This window comes from Fusarium redolens, assembly GCF_020744475.1.
Source record: "Fusarium redolens strain MPI-CAGE-AT-0023 chromosome Unknown BKA55scaffold_7, whole genome shotgun sequence".
NCBI lineage: Eukaryota > Fungi > Ascomycota > Sordariomycetes > Hypocreales > Nectriaceae > Fusarium > Fusarium redolens.
This window is the reverse complement of record NW_025763670.1, coordinates 20135-41921: the sequence shown is the minus strand read 5'-3', so window position 1 is coordinate 41921 and position 21787 is coordinate 20135. Positions and strand designations below refer to the sequence as shown.

The 21787-nt window shown below is 49.3% G+C and overlaps 10 protein-coding genes across 10 annotated transcripts; 5 read left to right on the top strand and 5 right to left on the bottom strand.

Annotated features, from left to right (window-relative positions):
* Positions 1-26: 26 nt before the first annotated feature.
* BKA55DRAFT_509720 (CRAL-TRIO domain-containing protein) lies at positions 27-1480 on the bottom strand (the record flags this gene model as incomplete). Its single annotated transcript, XM_046187541.1, has 3 exons — positions 27-511; positions 558-699; positions 752-1480. 3 exons carry the CDS (start codon positions 1478-1480, stop codon positions 27-29), a joined length of 1356 nt encoding a protein of 451 aa, XP_046049713.1.
* A 426-nt stretch (positions 1481-1906) lies between these two features.
* BKA55DRAFT_593175 (DASH complex subunit Dam1-domain-containing protein) lies at positions 1907-3831 on the top strand (the record flags this gene model as incomplete). Its single annotated transcript, XM_046195514.1, has 5 exons — positions 1907-1962; positions 2876-2969; positions 3021-3413; positions 3481-3578; positions 3630-3831. 5 exons carry the CDS (start codon positions 1907-1909, stop codon positions 3829-3831), a joined length of 843 nt encoding a protein of 280 aa, XP_046049712.1.
* Positions 3832-3965: 134 nt separating this feature from the next.
* BKA55DRAFT_510022 (uncharacterized protein) lies at positions 3966-4395 on the bottom strand (the record flags this gene model as incomplete). Its single annotated transcript, XM_046187561.1, has 2 exons — positions 3966-4095; positions 4166-4395. 2 exons carry the CDS (start codon positions 4393-4395, stop codon positions 3966-3968), a joined length of 360 nt encoding a protein of 119 aa, XP_046049711.1.
* A 1893-nt stretch (positions 4396-6288) lies between these two features.
* BKA55DRAFT_641686 (aconitase family-domain-containing protein) lies at positions 6289-9220 on the top strand. Its single transcript, XM_046197140.1, has 3 exons — positions 6289-7276; positions 7325-7446; positions 7499-9220. Exons 1-3 carry the CDS (start codon positions 6682-6684, stop codon positions 8984-8986), a joined length of 2205 nt encoding a protein of 734 aa, XP_046049710.1. The 5' UTR covers positions 6289-6681; the 3' UTR covers positions 8987-9220.
* Positions 9221-9505: 285 nt separating this feature from the next.
* Positions 9506-10988, top strand: BKA55DRAFT_565687 (uncharacterized protein). Its single transcript, XM_046192545.1, has 5 exons — positions 9506-9869; positions 9925-10062; positions 10113-10194; positions 10247-10434; positions 10487-10988. Exons 1-5 carry the CDS (start codon positions 9689-9691, stop codon positions 10699-10701), a joined length of 804 nt encoding a protein of 267 aa, XP_046049709.1. The 5' UTR covers positions 9506-9688; the 3' UTR covers positions 10702-10988.
* Positions 10989-11301: 313 nt separating this feature from the next.
* On the top strand, positions 11302-13562 carry BKA55DRAFT_565686 (Gaa1-like protein). Its single transcript, XM_046192544.1, has 5 exons — positions 11302-11431; positions 11488-11737; positions 11797-12035; positions 12089-12903; positions 12953-13562. Exons 1-5 carry the CDS (start codon positions 11416-11418, stop codon positions 13412-13414), a joined length of 1782 nt encoding a protein of 593 aa, XP_046049708.1. The 5' UTR covers positions 11302-11415; the 3' UTR covers positions 13415-13562.
* On the bottom strand, positions 13563-15194 carry BKA55DRAFT_565683 (uncharacterized protein). Its single transcript, XM_046192543.1, has 3 exons — positions 14665-15194; positions 14361-14596; positions 13563-14301 (listed from the first exon to the last, which is right to left on the bottom strand). The coding sequence occupies exons 1-3, from the start codon at positions 14930-14932 to the stop codon at positions 13660-13662; spliced, it is 1146 nt and encodes a 381-aa protein (XP_046049707.1). The 5' UTR covers positions 14933-15194; the 3' UTR covers positions 13563-13659.
* A 198-nt stretch (positions 15195-15392) lies between these two features.
* BKA55DRAFT_662956 (putative N6-adenine methyltransferase-domain-containing protein) lies at positions 15393-19015 on the top strand. The gene is made up of 15 exons (XM_046197643.1): positions 15393-15595; positions 15658-15671; positions 15725-15787; positions 15855-15949; positions 16006-16097; positions 16152-16293; positions 16347-16505; positions 16554-16889; positions 16942-17036; positions 17324-17464; positions 17535-17757; positions 17990-18106; positions 18178-18292; positions 18361-18432; positions 18537-19015. Exons 1-15 carry the CDS (start codon positions 15468-15470, stop codon positions 18752-18754), a joined length of 2010 nt encoding a protein of 669 aa, XP_046049706.1. The 5' UTR covers positions 15393-15467; the 3' UTR covers positions 18755-19015.
* A 119-nt stretch (positions 19016-19134) lies between these two features.
* BKA55DRAFT_593167 (uncharacterized protein) lies at positions 19135-21024 on the bottom strand (the record flags this gene model as incomplete). Its single annotated transcript, XM_046195513.1, has 6 exons — positions 19135-19236; positions 19287-19520; positions 19576-20354; positions 20492-20602; positions 20658-20891; positions 20940-21024. 6 exons carry the CDS (start codon positions 21022-21024, stop codon positions 19135-19137), a joined length of 1545 nt encoding a protein of 514 aa, XP_046049705.1.
* On the bottom strand, positions 20917-21454 carry BKA55DRAFT_338704 (uncharacterized protein). Its single transcript, XM_046185748.1, has one exon. The coding sequence runs from the start codon at positions 21325-21327 to the stop codon at positions 21049-21051; it is 279 nt and encodes a 92-aa protein (XP_046049704.1). The 5' UTR covers positions 21328-21454; the 3' UTR covers positions 20917-21048.
* Between the last annotated feature and the right edge of the window lie 333 nt (positions 21455-21787).

Genomic DNA, 21787 nt, shown 5'->3' with positions numbered 1-21787 from the left:
TCCCTTTTGTGCTTCATACGTATCGTCTAGTCTAGGTCATCAGCAGAAGTGCTGGCTCCCGCAGCAGCCGGTGGCTTGAGCGAGTACCAATCAGTCTTGCCGTCGCTCTGTATCGCACCCTGTCTGTCGTAGAGTGTTCGTGCTCGGATGTATGGGTCGAGATTCCAGTAATCCTCCCTGAGAAGCTTGGCAATCTTCTCTCGCTCAGCCTTGAGTTGTTTGCCTTGCTCACCCTCAGGGTGACGGATCCATTCCCTAGTTGTATGCTCAAATTTCTTGACCAACTCTTCACGATCAGTCAAGAGACGATCACGGGTTTGCGTATCCTTCATCTTGTCATTTTCGCCAGCGATAGGCTCGATGTACTTGTACTCCCAGTTCTCATCGCCATCAAGCTCCTTGATCAGGTGGTCTGGAGCGATGAACTCCTCGAGTTCAGCTCGGTTGTTAGTGAAGTGAACCTTGGCTGCTACCACAGGGTCAAGCCAGCCACGGATAACCTTCCAGATACCTTGTTACCAGTCAGCATTTATCTTCGCTAGAAACCAGAAACATACCTTGGAAAAGCCAGGGAGCTTTGTGCACCAGGACGGCACCTAGAGACTCGGGATAGTTGGCCTCGAAGCACTTAATCATGAACTTAACAGGTGTGTAGTCCATGTTGGCCATAGAGAACCCGGTCATGTCGAAAACAATGCACTGCGTTTGGATGTCAGTATTATGCTCTGGTATCTAGACCACAGGCACTTACAGCTGTGTCAACAGGAGGCTGGAGAGTCATGCGAGCTGTTTCAATAATGTAGACTGTGTACTTTTCCAGACTTTCTTCGCACTCTTGCCCAGCCTTGTGCAGGCGAACTCGGACAACGCAGATAGGTCGGCCTTGCTTGTCAGTGCCGTGTAGGAAACTTTTGCCCATTCGGAGTTGCTTCATCATGTCGGCGCTAACTTGCTTAGTAGGAGAGTCGGTCTTCTCATCCTCAATTGCAAAGGCATCGCCGTTCTTCATGATTTCAGAGTCAACCTTCATGTCGTTATGCCTCCAATGCATAGTGGATACCAACATGACGAGAGCCTTCTCGACATCCCACTTTCGTGCTCTGAGAAAGCGTAGAACAAGGGCATCAGGGTGATCGTGCTTCACCATAGACCATATAGTATGTCGAATAGTTTCAGGGGACTCGTTGGCCAAAGTCTCGTGGAATTGTTTAGTTTCGTTGTACTTGTCCTCTTCAGCGGAACCTTCAGTTGGTGTCGAAGTACCAGATTTGCCTTTCTTGAACATGCCAAATCCTCGCTTCTTCTTAGGATCAGCCTCCGCTGGGCTCGCCTCCTCTTTTTGGGGCAGAAGGTCGGCACCAGAGCTCTCCTCACCAGCCACGCCAGTGAGTTGGAAGACAGCAGTCCATAGCTTGCGAAGCTTCTCCTCTTGCTCAGGAGTCAGGTTCCCCGGGCGTCCAGGGGGTGCTTGGAAAGACATGACCTCGAGCTCTTCTTCGAAGACTTTTGGTGGGGGTTTGTTGCTGGGGCTTCCTGCAGGCCAAGCTGATATAGCAACAACAGCCGTAATGACTGCTACAGCTACTACAACTGAGTAAAGCGAGTTGGCTTCAAGTGGAAGTTTGCCACTTGGATTTGAGCCGGTTTTGCTGTATAATCTCCGTTTGATGACAATTGAGTGAGTGAGGTTCCTTGAACCTGTGAGATGTCTCGCAGAAGCTATACTCCTGGCAGATGCAGGGGTTGCTCGTGAGTTGGTAAGGGGTAGTCTCCGTAAGCTGGAAGAAAGGACAGATGACCGTAGCTGGAGGTGGCGCGAAAGTGGCTGAGAGGAGTATTTAAAAGGGCTATACGAGCAAAGGTTCCGTCCCAGTTGGGTCCTCATAGGTGAAGGGTAGAGAAAGATATGTCAGATTTGCAAACGCGTACACATACGCCGCAAAAACTAAGGTTGGTAGGTAAGTCAATGTCGTCGTTTATGGGGATTTTTAGAATGCGGGACACCCTTTCTTGGCGTCGTATTGGCTCCACAGATCCTCGAAGCTTTGCAGGTACAAAGCAAGAACAATCCACTGAGAGGCCTCAAGGAGTGAACATGAAGATATGAGAATCGGTCGGATTTTTCACGAGATGGTACGAGCGTAATAAAAGAGAATAACCTGTTGATTCTCAAGGTGTGTTCGGAACTTGCAAGACTCCGGTCCCCGCGGATAGAGAGTGGATGGATCAAATATTGACGTAGGGCATTTGTTAGTGTTCGGAGTATTCGGGAACAAAGATTGGAGGCCTATTGATGTTTACATTGTTCTATCATACACCTTAAGAGCCCTCATTATAATGTCTCGAACTAAAGGTGACACGACTTCAAGACTATGACCAACAGAGAAACCATAGAGAATATTTCACAATAATTGATAATAAGGTAATGTTTAGGACTGCTGCAGGAACAAGTGTGAGCGTGGATGTGAGCGTGGCTGTGCTTTACCCTACAGAGCTAGCTAACAGCTTGGAGACAAAGGATCTTGCGATATCCCATAGTCGAGGGGCCCCATGTCTCACAGTCCATGTAAATGAATGTTCCTAACATGGTATTGTTCTTTGCCAAAGTCTCCTTATCATGGGCTTCACTCTTCTCGATATCCATACCATATCGTATGTCCTCGACATGAGAGCCCCTGAGTGGAAGACTGCTCACGCGATATGTCTAATACGTGAATATTAAGGAGGTTGGAAACACAATGCCCACTATGCCTGATGTATGATGAGTTCTAGAAAATGTCATGTTAAAAGAACAACTGTGTTGAAAGACTCGAGACCAGTCGATCTCAAAACCAGGCATGATGTAAAGTACATATGATGCTATCTGGACCATCAGCGTCGTGGGGAAAGCCACACGGACTGGGAGCCACATCTTGAAACGAATTGTGGGGGCGCCACAACAGACTTCCATCCAATGTTTGTTGACTTTCGTACAACTCAACTTCAGGTCGCGATATCAAATACGCGGATCGCATTACCAGCACGTCGAGCCACGAATACACGAAATAATACACAAAAATAGAACAGCGAATGCGACATCCAGCACACAAGCTGCCAAAATGTCGACTACACCCCTCGATCCTAGCAAACGCTCAAACTCTCGTTCCCGAACGTCACGACCTACCACCCCGCTGCGACCTTCGTCCCGATCATCCTTTCGCGAGTCCGCGCGAGGTGCTGGAGAACATGATGCGCCATTTCCGTTGAATGCATTTGAGCCAGCCTTTGCTGAGCTTTCCGATGCCATGGCCGACCTCGAAGCGAACATGATGCACTTTCAGCTTATGCACGAGAGTTTAGCAAGATTCAGCGAATCGTTTGCGAGCTTCCTATACGGCCTGAACATGAATGCGTTTTGTGTTGATTTCCCGGAGGTATGTCTATCGAAGTTATCCGTGTCGGATACGTACGGTGTTGTGATTCTAAGGCTTGTTCTCGCAGGGACCTGTTCCAGAATCCTTCCGCAGAGATAGAACTCAACCAGAACAACCGGCCGTGACCCCATCCAAATCAGAGGCTGATGCAGAAATGACGTTCATGTAAGTTCTCCTTCTTAGAAACCTTTATTGGCTCTTCTAACTAACCCCTAGGACAACTGACATGTCCTTTGTCGAGAATCCACCTACTACCACCAAGTCTTCCAAATTCACCACACCAGAGCCTCCAAAACGACAATCACGTCTCCCTGCTGCTCCCGGTCGAGGAACATCGTCTCGGGGAAGATCGACTCGCGGTGTTGGACGTAGCCGGCCTAGTGGACTGGCCAGAGCGCGCGGTCGTGGTGTCAGGTGAATATGATCGGGATATCGACAGAATTATTCCAAAACGCCATTTGCAATGTCAAAAATCAAACCCAGCTCCGATGCGCCCTAGGATTTCATATCCGCACTTTTTAGCGTGCTATGGAGAATTTTATCGGACAAGATTTAGGCGTCCATGGCAACATCGTTGTCTCCGTCGGCAAATGTGCGCTTTCGGTCGCCGTTGTCTGTTCGCAAGCCGACAGCAGCTTCGGCCTCCTCCTGGGTGTATGGTCCTTCGGCGATCTGCTTGACTCTAGTGGGGAGTTAGTACACATATCAGAATATACAAATATATACCCATTGCGAGTCACTATGTGACATACCTTCTCTTGTGAGGCTTTCCCTTATGATGCGAAACCAGAGTAGCATCCGTATCGAACCACTTGGAGCATTCAACACAATAGTGACGACCAAGGCCGGGAAGGTCCTCAGCAGCCTTTGTCTCCATGAATTGCTTCAGGTGCTTGGGCGACATGATGTCGGCCTTGACCTGGTCGACATCTCGAGTCTTGCGTCTTGTCTTGGTAATCGTTCGCTTATTTGTGACACCCATTTTCGCGGTAACTTGAACGAATGCGATTCTTGGAGTATGCTGTTCGAGATTGTGATATTGGTATCCTCATTACTTCAAGCTAGGCGGTCGTGGAGGTTGGCGATTTTCGAAAAAAGTTCTGGTGGGGCTGACCCGATAAGACGATAAGACAGATGCGGGGCACTACAGCCACAGGAGAATTGGGGCTCGTGTCTTCCATCGTCCACGGCACGATATCACGACCATTTCGAGCCGGAATGACAATATAAGACATTTTCTGCGGCTCAGAAAAACAATTTTGAGAAATTATGAGCATCAATAATAGAAAAAGAGTGAAAGAACACGAAAAAAACTCTCTCCATAAGTCACAAGTCCCTTCCCAGACATCACTGGTAATCTTCTACCTAACGAGTAGGCCAAGGGAGCATCATTGTAAATAGACCTGTAGAACAGAATTGTTACCATCTCTAGTTGTCTCTTGTAGAGTTCTGCATTCTCTGACACTTGATTTCATTCTAATGTTTTGTCATGCTTTAATAGACACTTCACCTAGTCGATCAGCTTGCGTCACATGCCTAGCCTGCGAGCTTGTTCAGCCATCATATGGGAATGGGCCGGGCTTGGTGACACCCGGCGGATAGCGGGTCTGGGGTCGCCGGCTCCGGGATCAAAGATCGGCAAAGAGCAAGTTAGACTTCAAGCTCGAAGGGACGAGAAGAAGAATGCTTGCACGGTTAGATGGACGCTTGCATAGCCGTCTGCGCTGTTGAATATGTGATAGTGTTGATCGGCTCCCAGTGCTCCATCAGTATTGTGGGTTCAACACAGGGGAGTTCATGATGCGGCTTAAAGGTGGACAAGAGTCTAGCATCGGCTCCAAGAACGGATATGAAGATTATAATCGTCTCAGTTATCATTGGACAATACATATGAACTGGGCGGTCTGCGGCATGAAATTTGGCAGAACCACGATTGGGGTGTGTGTACAAGGGCATAGGGGGTTGGGGTTTGGTGAAAAGCTTCATATTCCCCCTCGTTCAAGGGCTACCCCAAATTCCCTCAATCGCTCGCAGATGAAAATTGAATTCCGAAAAACAGTGTTTGAAGCCAAAAAATGATCGGTGACCGAGCATCATGACCTCGGAGGATCGCATGTGCGAAGGGATATGTCCGTTCAGCGGCGACCGAAGGTAAAGCCGCTGGCCCGAGGAACTGTTGCGATTAAACCCTGTGAAGCGAGTCAGAGTTTTGGCCAACCAGAGAGCATCTTTTGTCATTGATTGAGAGGTTCCGGGGCATGATGGACGCCTAGACCGTTTCGGGGCCCACGATGCGGAAATTACATCATGGTCCGGGGCTCACGCCGTAACGGGTGCCCGCAAGACCGAGGTAACAGCAACTGCCTCGCAACGAGAGGAAAAAAAGAGAATCAAATCGTGGCTTCTGTGGAAAAGATGAATACAATGTATGAGATGAGAATGATGTTGATAGTATGATATATAAAGGAAGACTGAAATACAATGAGATGATGTCATTAAAACCTCTAGAGCACTTTATAACAATTTAAATCCAAAAAATACATAAACTTTACGTCCGTTTCTTCCTTGAGCTAAATTATAAAACCCAATTGCTGCATTAACCCAGATAAACACATGACCGGCTGAAGAGCATAAAATCCTTACCTGCTCGGCAGCACATTCCCCCACCTTCTTCCTTCAACCCACCCGAAAAGCTTCAACTTCTTCAGTTGAACATTCGCAATTACCCTTCAAGCATACATCGAGTCACTCATCGACCGATATTGGGTCGTAAGTCAATTACCAGACACAGCCATCGTCGTTAATCACTCTTGCTAACTAGAGTCCCTCACAGCACTACAGTCGCAATGCTTGCTACACGCCAGGTTCTGGGCAACATGTCCCGGAGCCGCGCCCTTGCTGGCGCTGCCTCTGGCTTCCGCCGCATGGCCACAGTCTCAGACAACCCTCTGGACAAGAAGGTAAGCCACAAACCAATTGTATTGTCGTCTCTTGATTCCATGACCTGAGGCTTTGTTGCTTCACTTGCACTACCATTCAGGCGCTAAACGTCATGGCGCATGGGCCAGTTCGGCTGCCAATCCACCGGCAATGCCGAGGCCCAAGCTGCGCGACTTGCAGCTCAATGGCAGCGAGAGAACATTAAGCCCGGGTTATAGACTCAGGAAGATGCAAGATATGAGATTTGAGAACAATTGTGCTAATATGCTTCGCTATACAGGTCCGACAGAACAACTGGGAGGAGGGTAACTACATCAACTACAAGAAGATGTCCGACAACCTCGACATCGTTCGTGCTCGTCTGAACCGACCTCTGGCCTACGCTGAGAAGATTCTCTACTCTCACTTGGACGACCCTCACGGCCAGGACATCCAGCGTGGCAAGAGCTACCTCAAGCTGCGACCTGACCGTGTTGCTTGCCAGGATGCCACCGCTCAGATGGCTATCCTTCAGTTCATGTCCGCTGGTATGGACAAGGTTGCCAACCCCACCACTGTCCACTGTGATCACTTGATCGAGGCCCAGGTCGGTGGTGCCAAGGATCTTGCCCGCGCTATTGACATCAACAAGGAGGTCTACAACTTCCTTTCTACTGCTTGTGCCAAGTACGATATCGGTTTCTGGAAGCCCGGCTCTGGTATCATCCACCAGATTCTCCTCGAGAACTACTGCTTCCCCGGTGGTCTTCTTATCGGTACTGATTCTCACACTGTCAACGGTGGTGGTCTCGGTATGGCCACCATTGGTGTCGGTGGTGCCGATGCTGTCGATGTCATGGCCGACCTCCCCTGGGAGCTTAAAGCCCCTAACGTTATTGGTGTCAAGCTCACTGGTCAGCTCAGCGGCTGGACTGCTCCTAAGGGTAAGGATGACTTCTAACTTTTCCTCTTGCAATCGCTGACATTCTCAGATATTATCCTGAAGGTTGCCGATATTCTCACTGTCAAGGGTGGTACTGGTGCTATCGTTGAGTACCACGGTCCTGGTACCGACGCCATCTCTTGTACCGGTATGGCTACCATTTGCAATATGGTAAGTGACTCTTGTTCCTTCATAAACAGAATTGTTGGCTGATATTCTCCAGGGTGCTGAAATCGGTGCCACCACCTCCGTCTTCCCTTTCAACGACCGCATGTACGACTACCTCGCCGCCACCAAGCGAAAGGAGATCGGTGACTTCGCCCGTCAGTATGCCCACGGCCTCAAGCCCGACGAGGGTACCGAGTACGACCAGCTCATCGAGATCAACCTCTCCGAGCTCGAGCCCCACATCAACGGTCCCTTCACTCCTGATCTGGGTACTCCTATCTCCAAGTTCAGCCAGGCTGTCAAGGAGAACGGCTGGCCCGAGGAGCTCAAGGTCGGTCTTATCGGATCTTGCACCAACTCCTCTTACGAGGACATGACCCGTGCTGCTTCCATTGCCCGTGATGCCCTCAACCACGGCATCAAGGCCAAGTCTGCTTTCACTGTTACCCCCGGTTCCGAGCAAATTCGCGCCACCATCGAGCGTGATGGCCAGCTCCAGACCTTCGAGGAGTTCGGCGGTATCGTTCTTGCCAACGCCTGCGGTCCTTGCATTGGTCAGTGGGACCGACGCGACGTCAAGAAGGGTGAGGCCAACTCTATCATCTCTTCTTACAACCGTAACTTCACTGGCCGAAACGACGGTAACCCCGCCACTCACTCTTTCGTCGCCTCCCCTGATCTGGTCGTCGCCATGACCATTGCCGGCTCCCTCCACTTCAACCCTCTCACTGATACCCTGAAGGACAAGGACGGCAAGGAGTTCAAGCTTGCTCCTCCTACCGGTGATGGTCTCCCCAGCCGAGGCTACGACCCTGGCCAGGACACTTACCAGGCCCCTCCCAGCGACCGTGCCAGCGTCACTGTCGATGTCGCCCCTACCTCCGACCGTCTCCAGATCCTGACTCCCTTCCAGCCTTGGGATGGCAAGGATGCTAAGGACATCCCTATCCTCATCAAGGCCAAGGGCAAGACCACCACTGACCACATCTCCATGGCCGGTCCCTGGTTGAAGTACCGTGGTCACCTTGACAACATCTCCAACAACATGTTGATCGGTGCCATCAACGAGGCCAACGGTGAGGCCAACAAGATCAAGAACGTTACCACTGGCGAGTGGGGCGCTGTTCCTGCTGTCGCCCGTGACTACAAGGCCAAGGGTATCAAGTGGGTTGTCATTGGTGACTGGAACTATGGTGAGGGTTCTTCCCGAGAGCACGCCGCTCTTGAGCCCCGTCACCTTGGTGGTCTTGCCATCATTACCCGATCTTTCGCCCGTATCCACGAGACCAACCTGAAGAAGCAGGGTATGCTTCCTCTAACCTTCACTGACCCTGCCGACTACGACAAAATCCGACCCGATGACAAGGTCGATGTCCTCTGCACTCAGCTCGCCGTTGGCAAGCCCCTTCCCCTTGTCGTCCACCCCGCCGATGGCAGCCCATCTTTCGAGATCCCTCTGTCCCACACCTTCAACGAGGCTCAGATCGAATGGTTCAAGAACGGTTCTGCCCTTAACACCATGGCTAAGGCTACCAAGAACTAAAGAAGGAATGAAGTAAAGAAGAGCAAATTGATATTTTGGGTCACATACGGCGTACATCCTGATGTTCTCGATTGGGTTTCGAGAGCAGACAGTAGAGGGGCTTTTCAACGGACGGTATATGTCTAAAATATTGAGCGCCCATGTCTTTTACATATTTGTAGCAAAGGAATAGCCATGCTTTCATTAGTTGTAACAAAATTCTAACTGTTCAAATATCTATTGTTTAAAAGTGATACTTCTATTTCATCTACGAAACGCAATAGTGATATCTTGTACCGACTCATCGTGTCAGCCTTGCTTAGACACGAAGCTCAAGTAATTCTGTGATTATTTCTTCAGGCGCATATTTTTCTGATGTTGTTTAAGTCTTCTGAACTCCGTGTTACAAGTCTCAAAAGCAATTACATCACTCAGCTTTCATGTCAACTGTGGCCGTGCACTGATCACGTGCTGAAGCCAACTCAGCAGCCACACCTCGACCTAAGGGTCAAGGGTCCGTTGTCCAGTTTGACTTGCCATCGTCCTGCGACTGTTTCTCAGGGCGTGGAAGTGGTTTGCGATTTCAACCGGTTTTCACTTATTGCTAAGAAACTCGTGTTAATTCTTTTACTTCTATCTTCTACTCTCTCCGTCTCATCAATCCATCCATTCCTTTAAAACGGTGATCATCCGGCTGCTCCGAGCAGCTCGAATCTATTAGACATGCGACCCCGTCTTCAGAACTTCAACGCTTTACGAGCCCGATCATATCTGACACGGTTGCCGCTATTCACACGACTTATCATTCTCGCTATTGTCGCTCTCTCGATCGCATCGCTACAATCAGTATGGAACCTGCGAGAATGGGGCGCCCTCATCCCTGAAGAGATTAGCATTCCAAATGGTACTACCAAGTGATTCTAAATCTTTGCGCATTTGCTAACTGGACTTGTTCAAAGCATATCGGTTGTCGACATTCCCGTTAATACATCTTAATCTCATCCATGCTATCCTTAACCTCGCGGCGCTTACTCCTCTTATGGAGCGATTTGAGAACGAACATGGCACCTTAACATCCCTTGCTTTGTTCTTTGGACGTAAGGAACCTTGGAAATGCTGAAGGACTGGATTGACTCTTTTTATTTAGCCCTGACATCGATACCGGCTGTCATGTACGTCCTGATCGAGCGATGCGTATTCCGAGCAAACCATGGCGTTCTAGGAGCGAGGTGCGGCGACAAAGTAGATGTTAGATGGGACTAAAGCTAACATTTGTTTTAGCATGTGGGTATTTACTCTACTGGCGATGGAGTCTATTCAGACATACAAAACCAACCCTCATTTCGTTGTCGGTACTGTCCATATCCCAACGTGGACTACACCCTTAATCATGAGTATGGTTGTGAGGGCGTTGGTGCCTGGTACTAGTCTTCTAGGCCACCTCTGTGGAATTGCAATTGGATACGTTGGTAAGTCTCACAGCCATGGCCATGGTCGAAAGGATGCTGATAGCTAGAATAGCTGGCTTCGGGTATGCCAAGCTACTCGCCCCCCCTGAATGGGGTCTTCGATGGGTTGAGAATCGACTCAACCTTCTCAAGATTCTCCCTCACTATGTCAGCATCGACAAGACGACATATGGCCGATTTGGTGTTTTGCCCACGACCAACCGCCCTGGTCCCAGTGGTAGCGCAGCGACGGAGCTCGTTGGTACAACCCAGCGTCTCGGACCTTGAACGAGCATACATGGTACGCGTGTACTTTTGTGTAACTGTAATGGTACGGAAGTGCTTGTTGCACGCTCTTTTCGAATTGTACTATAGAAAGGGCATTTCATTTTTCGTGGAGTCTCTCTTGTGTTAGGGATTGGCGTAGCGATTAAAAGCAAAGGAAATGACTGGACGGACGGGTTCATATAGCTGGTCATGTTTCGTTTCTGCTATGGACCGTTTTAGGTATTATTATAATGGATGAAGCGATAATAAAGCTAGAAAATGAAGATTGTTTCAGCTGTCATGCCATGACAATATATGCATTGGCATTTCTTTATGATGGATCTACACGTGCAATATGAGGTCTTGATACCACTATGATAGTGTATACCTACCTTGCAAAAGGGAAGAAGTTTGAATTATCTAACATTTTGCATCTCATGTCTGGGCACTATTATTGAAGTGCTAATGTTAAGCTTGAATCTAATCTCAACGACTATTAATATTGTAGCTCTCGATCGACATGAACCCCCGGTAGCCGCATAGACTGCCCCGCATTCACTGCAGGCGGCCCGCAATCCAACCCCTGACGCCGGGGGGAGCTTCCATTTAATGGAAAGCTGTCATGAAAGTACGTACCCTCTTTAATGATTGTTTCCAAAAGGCTAAGGGAACGATTAACCTCAACTCAAGCATTGAGAACACCAAGTCTTTGATCACAAAGATATTGGCTAAACGATGTCGCGACTCCTTTGTATGTAATCAACTCTATCCTCCCCTATTCTGACCGTCGGCTAATATGTTCTATAGCATCAGCGCTTTCGCTGCGTCGCGATCCTCGTATTCTAAAGCTTCCCCCTTACTTGTCCTTCCTCTGCATTGCGGTCGGTGTAATCTGGCTCTTCCTTCTGCCATTAAACGAATACTCGCGTCGAACGTACATCTCAGAGAATGCCCTGTTGCCAGGCCAAGTGCATACATATTTTGGAGGAAGCGAACAGAACATCTTCCGCGCCTACCGACACGAGGTTGACGATGTAGTCGACAAGAACAACTATGAGTGCGTCTTGAACTTGGATATAGAAGAATACAATAATTACTAATTCAATTCGGTGACAGGATCAACGACAGGCTCGACAAGATTCTCACTGGTGTTGGATTAAAGGTTGGACGTCAAAATTATACCTACCACTCAGCTGGCCATGAGTACTCAGGACAGAACCTCTACGCAATCCTGCAAGCTCCTCGTGGCGATGCTACTGAGGCAATTGTATTGGTTGCTGCATGGAAGAACGTTGAGGAGCAGCTCAACCGCAACGGCGTATCTCTGGCATTGACTTTGGTCCGTTACTTCAAACGTATGTACCCCCCCAGAAACTCAAAACAGGCGATGGACGCTGACAAAGTGCAGGCTGGTCACTCTGGTCTAAGGACATCATTCTCGTTGTTCCTCCTGATAGCAAGACAGGTACGCAAGCTTGGGTTGACGCATACCATGATGCTCATAACCCTGATCTCGTGGCTCCTTTGCCTCTCAAGTCCGGTGCCCTTCAAGGCGCCCTTGCTATCGACTACCCTCAGGAACATAGCTTCAAGTCTGTTCATGTGATTTACGATGGCCCTAACGGCCAGCTCCCTAATCTTGATCTTATCAACTCAATCGTCAACATTGCTGGTGGTCAGATGGGTATCGGTACTTCTATTCAGAAGATGACGGAGCACAAGGGTACCTACCCCGATCGTCTACAGACTATGCTGCGCGGTATGCTCAATCAAGGTCTTGGCTACGCAGCTGGTGCTCACAGCAGCTTCATCCCATATCACGTTGATGCCGTGACACTTCAGCCTTATGGCGAAGGATGGCATGATGAGATGGCCATGGGACGCCTGGTTGAGGGTTCGTTCCGAAGTCTGAATAATTTGCTTGAGCATCTGCATCAGAGTTTCTTCTTCTATCTTCTGATGCAGACTGATCGCTTCGTCAGTATCGGTACTTATCTTCCCAGTGCTATGTTGATTGCTGCCAACTTTACCATCATGGCTATCTCTCTCTGGGTCAAGAGCGGCCAATCACCAGCGACGCAGAAACCCAAGGAGAAAGCTTCTACCACATCCGTCGAAGCGACACAAGCTGGACGGGACCTGTTTGTTCCGCTTGGTGTCGTTGCTGTCTGCCAGGGTCTCGCAGCTGTGCCCCTGTACATCTTCAACCACCTTCCCGCTGGCGTGAGTGCTCCCCAATATCATCTTTGAGTTTCATACTGACTATCCTTAGTTACTCTCGCCCACCTTTGCTGTATTCTCCGTCATCTCAGCTATCCTGCCCTTCACGATCTCGCGTCTCCTAACGCTTGTCACCAAGCCCACGATGCAACACTTCCAACTCACAAAGTCTTTCTCCCTTCTCGTTCTCGGCATGTGCCTTTCTACTCTCGCTACTCTCAACTTCTCCCTCGCTTTTCTTATCGGCGTGCTCTCAAGCCCGCTCAGCTTTGTCCAGCCCGTCAAGAACCCTGGCCTTCGCTGGTCTCTCGCAGGTCTTCTCAATGCCGTATCACCACCTACAGTTTTGTACGCAGCGGCTCAGATTTGGGACATCAGCATCGCGGACTTGCTGAAGGAGGCCAGCTTTGGCTGGAATGTCTGGGGCATGTATACACCCGTTGTGGTATGGTGCCTTTGGTGGCCTGCCTGGCTTGTGGGCATGGTCAATGTTTTCGGAGAGGTTACTGCTTGAAGAAAATTAGGGGTTCGGGCTGTAAGATAGGAAGCAAAGCATGCATTGCGCCACCATAATGGTGATTTTTTTTTTTTTAGTATTAAACAAGGGCACATAGATTTAGCAAATTTCACAATTAATAGTCTTGACTCGGGCAAAGGATCATCATCTGCCCACAGTAAAGTTTCTATTCGTCTATACTGTACATTTGTTCGTTTTGATTGCCATGTGTTCCCTAGACCGTACTCCTGTCGAGAACTCCTCTAAGCAGCCCACACATCCTTGCCAGCCGACTCGATCCAGTTACCGAGTTGGTTGACGCTTGAGTCCCAGTCAAGCAGTCGCTGGCGCATTGCGGCGATTTGCTTCATGTCGAGCACCTTGGGTTGAACCCAGGTGATTTGAGCAACGCCGTCCACTTGGTCAATAGTTCCTCGCAACAGGCCTAGGCTAAGCGCCTTCATGATAAGGTGCTCAATCTCTTCGGGTCGAACCTTGGTCTCCTGAGCGATAGTGGCAAAGGTGAGGGTGCGGTCGTGGGGAGGACGGCGGAAGACAGCCTCAGTCAATGCGGAAAGGTAGATCTTTTGTCGAAGATGTGTGGCGTTGTTCTTAAGAAGCTTGTTGGACTCGACGCGATCAGATAGCTGGTCATAAGCAGCAAGATCTCCACGGTTAAAGGCAAATAACAGATCACGCATCCAAGCATGCTCGCTCTTGGCAAGGACGTCAAGGATGGGGTGGAGCAGGAGCTCTCCGAAGTTGTAGATGCTTGTCGAAACAAGGGCAGCAATGCTAAGATGATAGGCTCGCTTGTGTCGTTCCTCAGGAGTCATTGCATTGAGGTCGATGCAGGCAAGGTAGAGGAGAGCAGTGCGGTAGTAGTTGGAGAAGTCCATCTTGCGCTGAAGGAGAGGGTCAGCGGGGTTCACCAAATTTCCAAAGTCTGAGATGGAGAACATACCTGGTAGTAGATGGCATTTGCGTCATAGAAAGCAGCGTGGACGACATTCTCTACAGAGTCGAAAGAGTCCAATATCCGCTCGGCTGTATCCAGGTCCTTTCGCGCAGCATCTAGCTCCTCCAAGTCCAGCTTTGCTTGGGCAACAGCAACCAAGGCATAGACGTAAGCATCCTGGGAGTTTTCGTTATCGACCTTCTTGGCGACTGATTGCAGGAAAGAAAGGCGCTGCTCGTCTTCTATATCGTTCAAAAAACCATCGGTCAGCAAGCCGCCGGCTTCGGAACCTGTTGCATCAAAACCTCACCTTCACACTCTGTTGCTGCCTTCAATGCTAGGTCCACAAGCTTCAACTGGTTGATCTTGTCGGCAAACTTGAGAATAAAGACTCTGTAGAATGGTAGTCGTTGAGGGGCGCTCTCGGGGTGGCTGAAGAACTCGACGAGGGCGTCAGTGAGCTGGTGCCAAAGCTTGCGCTCCCAGAAGTTCTCAAAGTCGAGAATGAGAGGCTGGAGCTCCTCGGGAGCTTCATCACGCTGCTCGGCAAGAAAATCGGAAATGGTTTCGTTGCTCATGATGGCGGGATTTGTATGTTATGTCGGCGGAATCGATTTGTATGGGTGACGTGCACAGCAACTGAAGCTAGCTTGCCTGTACCCTTTATCTGTTGGCGCGTACTGCTGCACCGACGCTTATTTTGCGAATTATGAGTCCCAAAAGCGTGAGTATGGCCTATTCTCTATTGGGTCGTGCTGTCGTCTTCGAGGCCGTCGTGATAATCGGTGAAGCTGGTATGTTTGTAGAGGTTGATAGTTGCTTCAGTGGAGTGTGGAGGGAGGTCCTTAGCTCATCAATGAGGCTACCAGGCAGCCTGGTCGTCGCAACGTAAAGGCGCTCGGGCCATTTCGACCTCTGGAGGAGCACCTGAAAGACGCTAACCAATGACAAGCTGCAAGATTTCAGTGACCCATCACGTGATCTGCAATTACCGTTCCCCGAGGCTCTAACTTGGCTAGCATCACCAAACACTACTATCGAGACGACGAGACGATCAACGGCCAATTGCGAGGCACAGCAGCGTTTTGTCACGCAATCTGTATATTCGCAACAATGGCTTCGCCTCTCTTTGCTGCGCGGGCGGCCCGCAAGGCTGCTTTCAATGTTGCCGGCAAGCGATACCTATCCGATATTTCCATTACTCGAACTGGCAAGCCTATCATGCGTGTCGAGGGAGGCCGGTAAGCTCAACCACGACCCATTGGCACTATTTGGACCCCCTCTAATGTTTTTCTGTGTCTAGTTCATCCCTCGGAGGTACGATGATCGAGTTACGATGACCACGAACGACACTGACGAAAGGAAACCAGGCCATACTGTTACCGTATTTGGCGCAACCGGCCAACTGGGACGATACATTGTCAACCGACTGGGTGAGCCGACCTGACCCTGGACTTGGATAATTGGAATAAGCAATTGGAATACTGATACTGGCATTAGCCCGTCAGGGATGCACTGTCGTGATTCCCTACCGCGAGGAGATGTCCAAGCGTCATCTCAAGGTCACTGGAGATCTTGGCCGTGTTGTCTTCATCGTACGCCTCAATTCGTCCCGATATGTTGAGGAACCTTTCAGTAACCCTCGTACTAGGAGCACGACCTTCGAAACACCCCTTCGATCGAGGCGAGCGTTCGACACTCCGATGCCGTTTTTAACTTGATTGGCCGCGACTATCCTACCAAGTACGTCAATATGATATGGGCCAATGGATAGGATGGGGACTAAATGATTATCAGGAACTTCTCTTTGGAGGATGTGCATGTTGAGGGAACTGAGAGAATTGTCGAGGCTGTTTGCAAGTACGATGTCGACCGATATATCCACGTTTCCTCCCACAGCGCCAACTCTCAGTCCGTCTCCGAGTTCTACCGAACGAAGGTTTGTAGATCGTCAGCCTGATCGATGGAGGGAAATGCTAACAAATGAGTCAGGGTCGAGCTGAGGAGGTTGCCCGACAACTTTTCCCTGAGACCACTATTGTCCGACCTGCGCCCATCTTCGGTTTCGAGGACAACCTGCTGCTGAAGCTTGCTGGTGTCACCAACCTCTTCACCTCCAACAACATGCAGGAGAAGTTCTACCCCGTTCACGTAGGTTTTTACTAGAGTGCTTATGGTCAACGTGACTAACCGCCACAGTCTATCGACGTTGGTGCTGCTCTTGAGAAGATCTTCTACGACGACACAACTGCTGGACAGACTTTCGAGCTTTACGGACCCAAGAAGTACAGCATGGAGGAGATTTCCGTTATGGTTGATAAGGAAATTTATAAGCAGCGACGACACATTAACGTGCCCAAGGCCATCCTTAAGCCCGTTGCCGAGATCTTGAACAAGTTCCTTTGGTGGCACACTCTGTCAGCCGATGAGGTTGAGCGAGAGTACTTGGACCAGGTCATTGACCCTGAGGCCAAGACCTTTAAGGATCTTGGTATTGAGCCTGGCGACATTATCAACTTCACCTACCACTACTTGGTAAGTGCCCCCCTGTCATGGTCGTGAAAGTCACAAACTGACACCTTTTTAGCAAGGATTCCGAAGTCAGAACTTCTACGATCTTCCCCCTGCGACAGAGAAGGAGAAGAGGGAAGAGAAGAAGTACATCCATGTCTTGGATGAGTTGTAAAGAAAATGAATTGAATTTTTGCTTATTGCGGATGCTGGAAAGGCGGCTGGTGATTCACGGCTGAGCGGACAATTCGACAATAGTCCGTGTATATAGGACCGCATAGACTAGAGAGTATGCGAGTTCGAACAATTGTGTACAGGTTTTCTTTGGGTTGAGATGATATCAGATAATATGAAGGTCGAGAGAATCAGTCCACATATGGCTACCCTGTAGCTATCCATCATCATGCTGCTCTTTTATAGGTAGCGAGAGTCTAGACCGTCGAGGAAGCAGTGTGCAGCAAAGAGGACCCCGCCAAACCCTCACACAAAACCTTCTATCGCATCGAAGCGCCGAGTCTCCGTAATCGACCGTGTATCAAAACCGAAAATATACGTTTTAACGACAGCATCCCGATGTCTTTTGATGATGAAGAGCCCATGTAAGAGATACAAAGCATCCATGCCACCCACGTTACAGGGCCCAGTTTACTTACTTTAGCTGGTCTCCAGAAGCCTCTCGAGTCACGCCTTGGCCGCGTTGGCCGAGTTCCACGCCGAAAAGGACGCCCATGAAAAGACATTTGAGAAGTTGAGGACCGGCGCCGCTCCGAGAGCTGGAGCCGGACTCGGTGTCGTCGAACCGGAAGACGAGGACCCTATAGCGGAGGATGCGGATGACCAACCGCTGAGCATGGCGGCGTTCACGGAGGATTGGAACGAATCGCAGTTTTGGGTACGTAAAGCGACATGCACGAAACAAAACAAAGCACAAGACGCTCCTCTCGTCCAGTTGTCTTTCACCTTTTGGCTCTGGCGGTGGAGATGGCATTCGCGATCGGCTTCTGGGATAGAGTCTGTGTCTGTCTGGAGTTGGGGTATCTATTACGTACTGGGCTGGTCTTGGCGCTACAACTTCATGATATTGACATCGGGAAAGAAATACTAACATGGGCCTGGCGATCTAGTTCCTCGACGAAACAGCCTCTGCTCTGGCTGATCAGCTCCTCGATGGCGCATCGTCAAGCTCGACTATAGGTGTGGTTTCGACACCGAGTGTATTCATTGCACTCAAGAACCGTCTTGTAAGATCATCCCTGACTTCTATCATGCCCAGGACTTGATATGTAGAATCCAGAAACTGACTGGGACACAGAGATTCTGGCCTATTGAAGACCGACCCAACCTGGTCTTGTTCGAACATGACCACCGATTCAGTGTCTTTCCCGAGTTCGTCTTCTATGACTTCCAGCGACCTCTCCAACTTCCAGGTATGCCCGCTTTTCCTTTTCCTAGTTGAGTACTGCTTTCGGCATATACTAATACTATATTGTCTCAGCTCATCTGAAGGGCAGCTTGGATAGTGTTATCATTGATCCTCCATTCTTCAGCAATGACTGCCAGACAAAGTGTAAGTAATGCTCACATAATCGTCCTAGCCACTACCTGGATGCTACCTCATTCCGTATGACCATCTAAATCCTCCCATTCCACTACTGACATGTCACCCACTAGTTGCCCTAACAGGCCGCTGGCTCGTCAAGCCAAAGTCTCCCCGTGTGATTGTCTGCACGGGAGAACGAATGGCTACCATTGTCGACAAGCTCTACCGCTCTCTTGGAGTCTATGCGACAACCTTCGAGCCTGCTCACGCGGGTTTAAGTAACCACTATTACTGCTACGCCAATTTTGAGAGCTCAACCTGGGACTGGCGTTCTGATGAATCGGATTAATGAAATGGAAGGGAAGATGCGAGGTGTTGAAAGAAGACACCCGCTGCTGGTACCGTCTCAAGCTCTTGAAAGAATAAGCAAGACTGCGAAACATGACCCAAGGCACGATGACTTATTGGAATATCTGCGGATGTGCCAAAGCCAATGAAGGTCGTCACAGTTAGATGAAGAGATAGATCTGAAGAGAGACCATGGACTGTCCTATTCAGTAGGCTGCCACGGTATTACTAAACAAAATATATGCGCCGAGCAATGCTTCATACGCCGCTCAACCTGTTGCTGATATATGGATCCAGCTGACTTGCTGGTCATGACCATTAACGCTTGTCTGGTTCTCCTAATCTGAGCCCCCGTCTACATACAAGTACAAGATTCATTGCCTAGGCCAGCGAGCGAATAATGTAGAAAAGGAGATAGGCCTGGGCGCCAAGCACGTCAGACAAGCTCGCCAACTCGACTTTGTGGTCATTAAATTTGAACCACTGAAAGATATGTTAGCTTCTGATACAGTGTCGTAAAGAATAAAACCTACCTGGTCGCCGACTCGGCAGTATGATGTATAATGACCAGTGTCGATTTCACCCACATGAACCACAACACTAAGGAGGTCATATGTGCATGATCGCTCCAACTCAAGGCTTTCACGGCTCTCGTGGTTGCGAACGCGATTTGTATAAGGCAACATGTTGAGTTGAAGAGGGAATTTGACTTCATTGTCGACCTTTGATGCGGCACGATCGTGTCGACCATGTCTGTACTCAAAGCGCTGTGATAGAGTTAACTTGGCGGACCAACACCCACAAGCTACCAACAACACTCACCTTGAGCTGTATTGACAAAACGTTGGGCAGCCGCTTAATGCTGGTATGTCGTTTGGCTTGTTGAGTCCCGTTGCAGTTGTTGCACCGATACTCGCACTTGTCATACTTGATGTATTCTTCGTCCAAGCAATCCTGTAAGGTTAGGGAAGGCTTTTTCTGACCAGTCCTCTTGCTCTTCTTCTGGACGACATTTTCGAGACCAAGACTCAAATCAAGGAATGACTGGATGGAATTACTCTGACCTGAGCAATTCTGACACGTTGTTGTTGTCTGCATCTTACCGTAGAATGTCTGATGCATGATACAGTTGCAACTATGTTCGCTGCCGATCTCAGGCTTTTTGCCATCGCCATTTCGTTCATGAAGCTCTTCAGCTAAGAACTGGAAGAACTCATGCGCATCTTGTTCTTTGGTGGTGACAAGATTTTCGAATGCTTTTTTCTCCGAGATCCAGAAACCCGACAGGATATTGGCAGCAGTATAACCATTAGTGTTCTCTAGGGCGTAGAAATCCTGGAACATGTCATCCATTGCACAGCTCAGACAGTGAGGTACCTGGCAATCATTGCTCTGGTGACCATCGCTTAAATAAAAGTTCCTGAGTAATGGGTTGTGCAGGAAGCTTTGGAGAACAACATTCTGATAGCAGGTCGCACCGGCGTTGTAGATGCCGCGCAGGCCGTTTGCACGACAGGAGGCGGTTGTAGTATTGTTAGTAATATACCGAGGGTCATCCTTCATGGAATCTGAGAAGAGCTCATTGTGTTTTCTCTTACGGCCTGGCCAACAGTTAATTTCAGGCGACAGAAAAGCATCCACGAGCAACACAGCAGCCAAGGACACAGCCATTCATTCTCATTCGGTATCGCGTATGGATGACCCTTGACTTGATGCATCTCCGTGCATGATCGCTTACCAGAAAAAGAGCCGGTTCCTATCTTTCTCACTCGAAGCTCCTCGAGAGTTGGGTCCCAGACAAAATCGTCGCACATCTGACAATACAGGCAACCGCTCCGCGAGTCAACATCTGCGCCAGGGTTAGCAAAGCAGGCAGCAGAAAGCAGCAGTACAAGGCTACTAACAGAAACGGTGCTGTTTCTTAGTTCCATGTTTCAATCGATCTTCCTCGGACACGGTCATCGGACATTGTAGGCAGAGGTAGTTCGAGGTAAGCGTTGTAACGGGTCGGCCCTCTTGTGTTGAGGTTTGGGGGACGATGGGTGTGGCATCGAAGATGTTGCGAAGGATTAACTTGTAGTGCGTGATCGAGCTGTTCATGACCTCCTGATTCTTGCTGAGGAGGAGTTGTACATGCTCTAGAGACAATTAGACAATGATACAGACAGAGCTTTGGGTGGACATACCACAGCCGAACATTGGTGATCCGGGGACCGGAGACTTCACCTTGATGTTCTTAGGCGAGGCCGGTGTTGTCGGTCGCCCAGACATTGTGAGGAAATCAAGCCTTTGCGGCTAGAGTTTTGCTGCAGCAATTGAAGCTGGTGGCAGACGAATGAAGCTTATTGATGCTGTTGGTAAAAGGGAGCTCGATTCCTGATCAAGTGGATGCGGCCAAGAATCACCAGTACACTCGAAATAACCCCACGTATAAAGACGGGCTTGGTTATTCGCTTGTTCTTGTGATCGGTTCGTTGTACGTTCGTTCGTTCGTTTATTTATTCGTTCCTCCGTCTGGCGGGCGATGGGATGGCGTACAAGGCTGAAGGATGCGCGCGAGGCACAGAGTTGCATGAATGTGCGTGCAACCAACAGCAAGCCGAAAGTCGGACAATTGATCGCTAACCTCTTCCCGTTGAAACTAAATATCGAAGATTAATGAACTGTAAGAGACGAACGGACGTTGAGAAATGGCGTTCAAGAATTAGACAATAGAGATGAAAAGATCAAACTCTATTGCGCCTATTGATTGTTCCTTTAATTAATAAGTAAGTGTATGCATGCATATGCGCATGGGTTGGATGGAAATAGAAGTGCAGGAGTCACTGTTACTCACTGTAAGGTAATCGTGCCAGGGACAGAACAGGAGAGATTACAACGGGTGCAGGCTCCCTAAACTTAGTGTGCCGGGTACCTTTTGGTGTAAGATTGGCGGGTAGATACATCAAGTCATGGAGGCGCTCATGAAAATTATACCCATGTCATGCAGGGCGATAAGATAACATAGCTTGGCTCTAGTCTCATCAGCTGAACC

Coding starts and splice junctions, on each gene's coding strand:
- BKA55DRAFT_641686 (XM_046197140.1), top strand. CDS start 6,682: ATGTCCGACAACCTCGACATCGTTCGTGCTCGTCTGAACCGACCTCTG. Junction 7,277..7,324: donor CGGCTGGACTGCTCCTAAGG/GTAAGGATGACT, acceptor TGACATTCTCAG/ATATTATCCTGAAGGTTGCC. Junction 7,447..7,498: donor TGGCTACCATTTGCAATATG/GTAAGTGACTCT, acceptor GATATTCTCCAG/GGTGCTGAAATCGGTGCCAC.
- BKA55DRAFT_565687 (XM_046192545.1), top strand. CDS start 9,689: ATGCGACCCCGTCTTCAGAACTTCAACGCTTTACGAGCCCGATCATAT. Junction 9,870..9,924: donor AGAGATTAGCATTCCAAATG/GTACTACCAAGT, acceptor ACTTGTTCAAAG/CATATCGGTTGTCGACATTC. Junction 10,063..10,112: donor CCTTGCTTTGTTCTTTGGAC/GTAAGGAACCTT, acceptor CTTTTTATTTAG/CCCTGACATCGATACCGGCT.
- BKA55DRAFT_565686 (XM_046192544.1), top strand. Junction 11,738..11,796: donor GTCGACAAGAACAACTATGA/GTGCGTCTTGAA, acceptor ATTCGGTGACAG/GATCAACGACAGGCTCGACA. Junction 12,904..12,952: donor TCAACCACCTTCCCGCTGGC/GTGAGTGCTCCC, acceptor GACTATCCTTAG/TTACTCTCGCCCACCTTTGC.
- BKA55DRAFT_565683 (XM_046192543.1), bottom strand. CDS start 14,932: ATGAGCAACGAAACCATTTCCGATTTTCTTGCCGAGCAGCGTGATGAA. Junction 14,597..14,664: donor GGCAGCAACAGAGTGTGAAG/GTGAGGTTTTGA, acceptor TGAACGATATAG/AAGACGAGCAGCGCCTTTCT. Junction 14,302..14,360: donor CAAATGCCATCTACTACCAG/GTATGTTCTCCA, acceptor CCTCTCCTTCAG/CGCAAGATGGACTTCTCCAA.
- BKA55DRAFT_662956 (XM_046197643.1), top strand. CDS start 15,468: ATGGCTTCGCCTCTCTTTGCTGCGCGGGCGGCCCGCAAGGCTGCTTTC. Junction 16,506..16,553: donor AGAAGTTCTACCCCGTTCAC/GTAGGTTTTTAC, acceptor TAACCGCCACAG/TCTATCGACGTTGGTGCTGC. Junction 18,107..18,177: donor TTGCACTCAAGAACCGTCTT/GTAAGATCATCC, acceptor ACTGGGACACAG/AGATTCTGGCCTATTGAAGA.
- BKA55DRAFT_338704 (XM_046185748.1), bottom strand. CDS start 21,327: ATGCAACTCTGTGCCTCGCGCGCATCCTTCAGCCTTGTACGCCATCCC.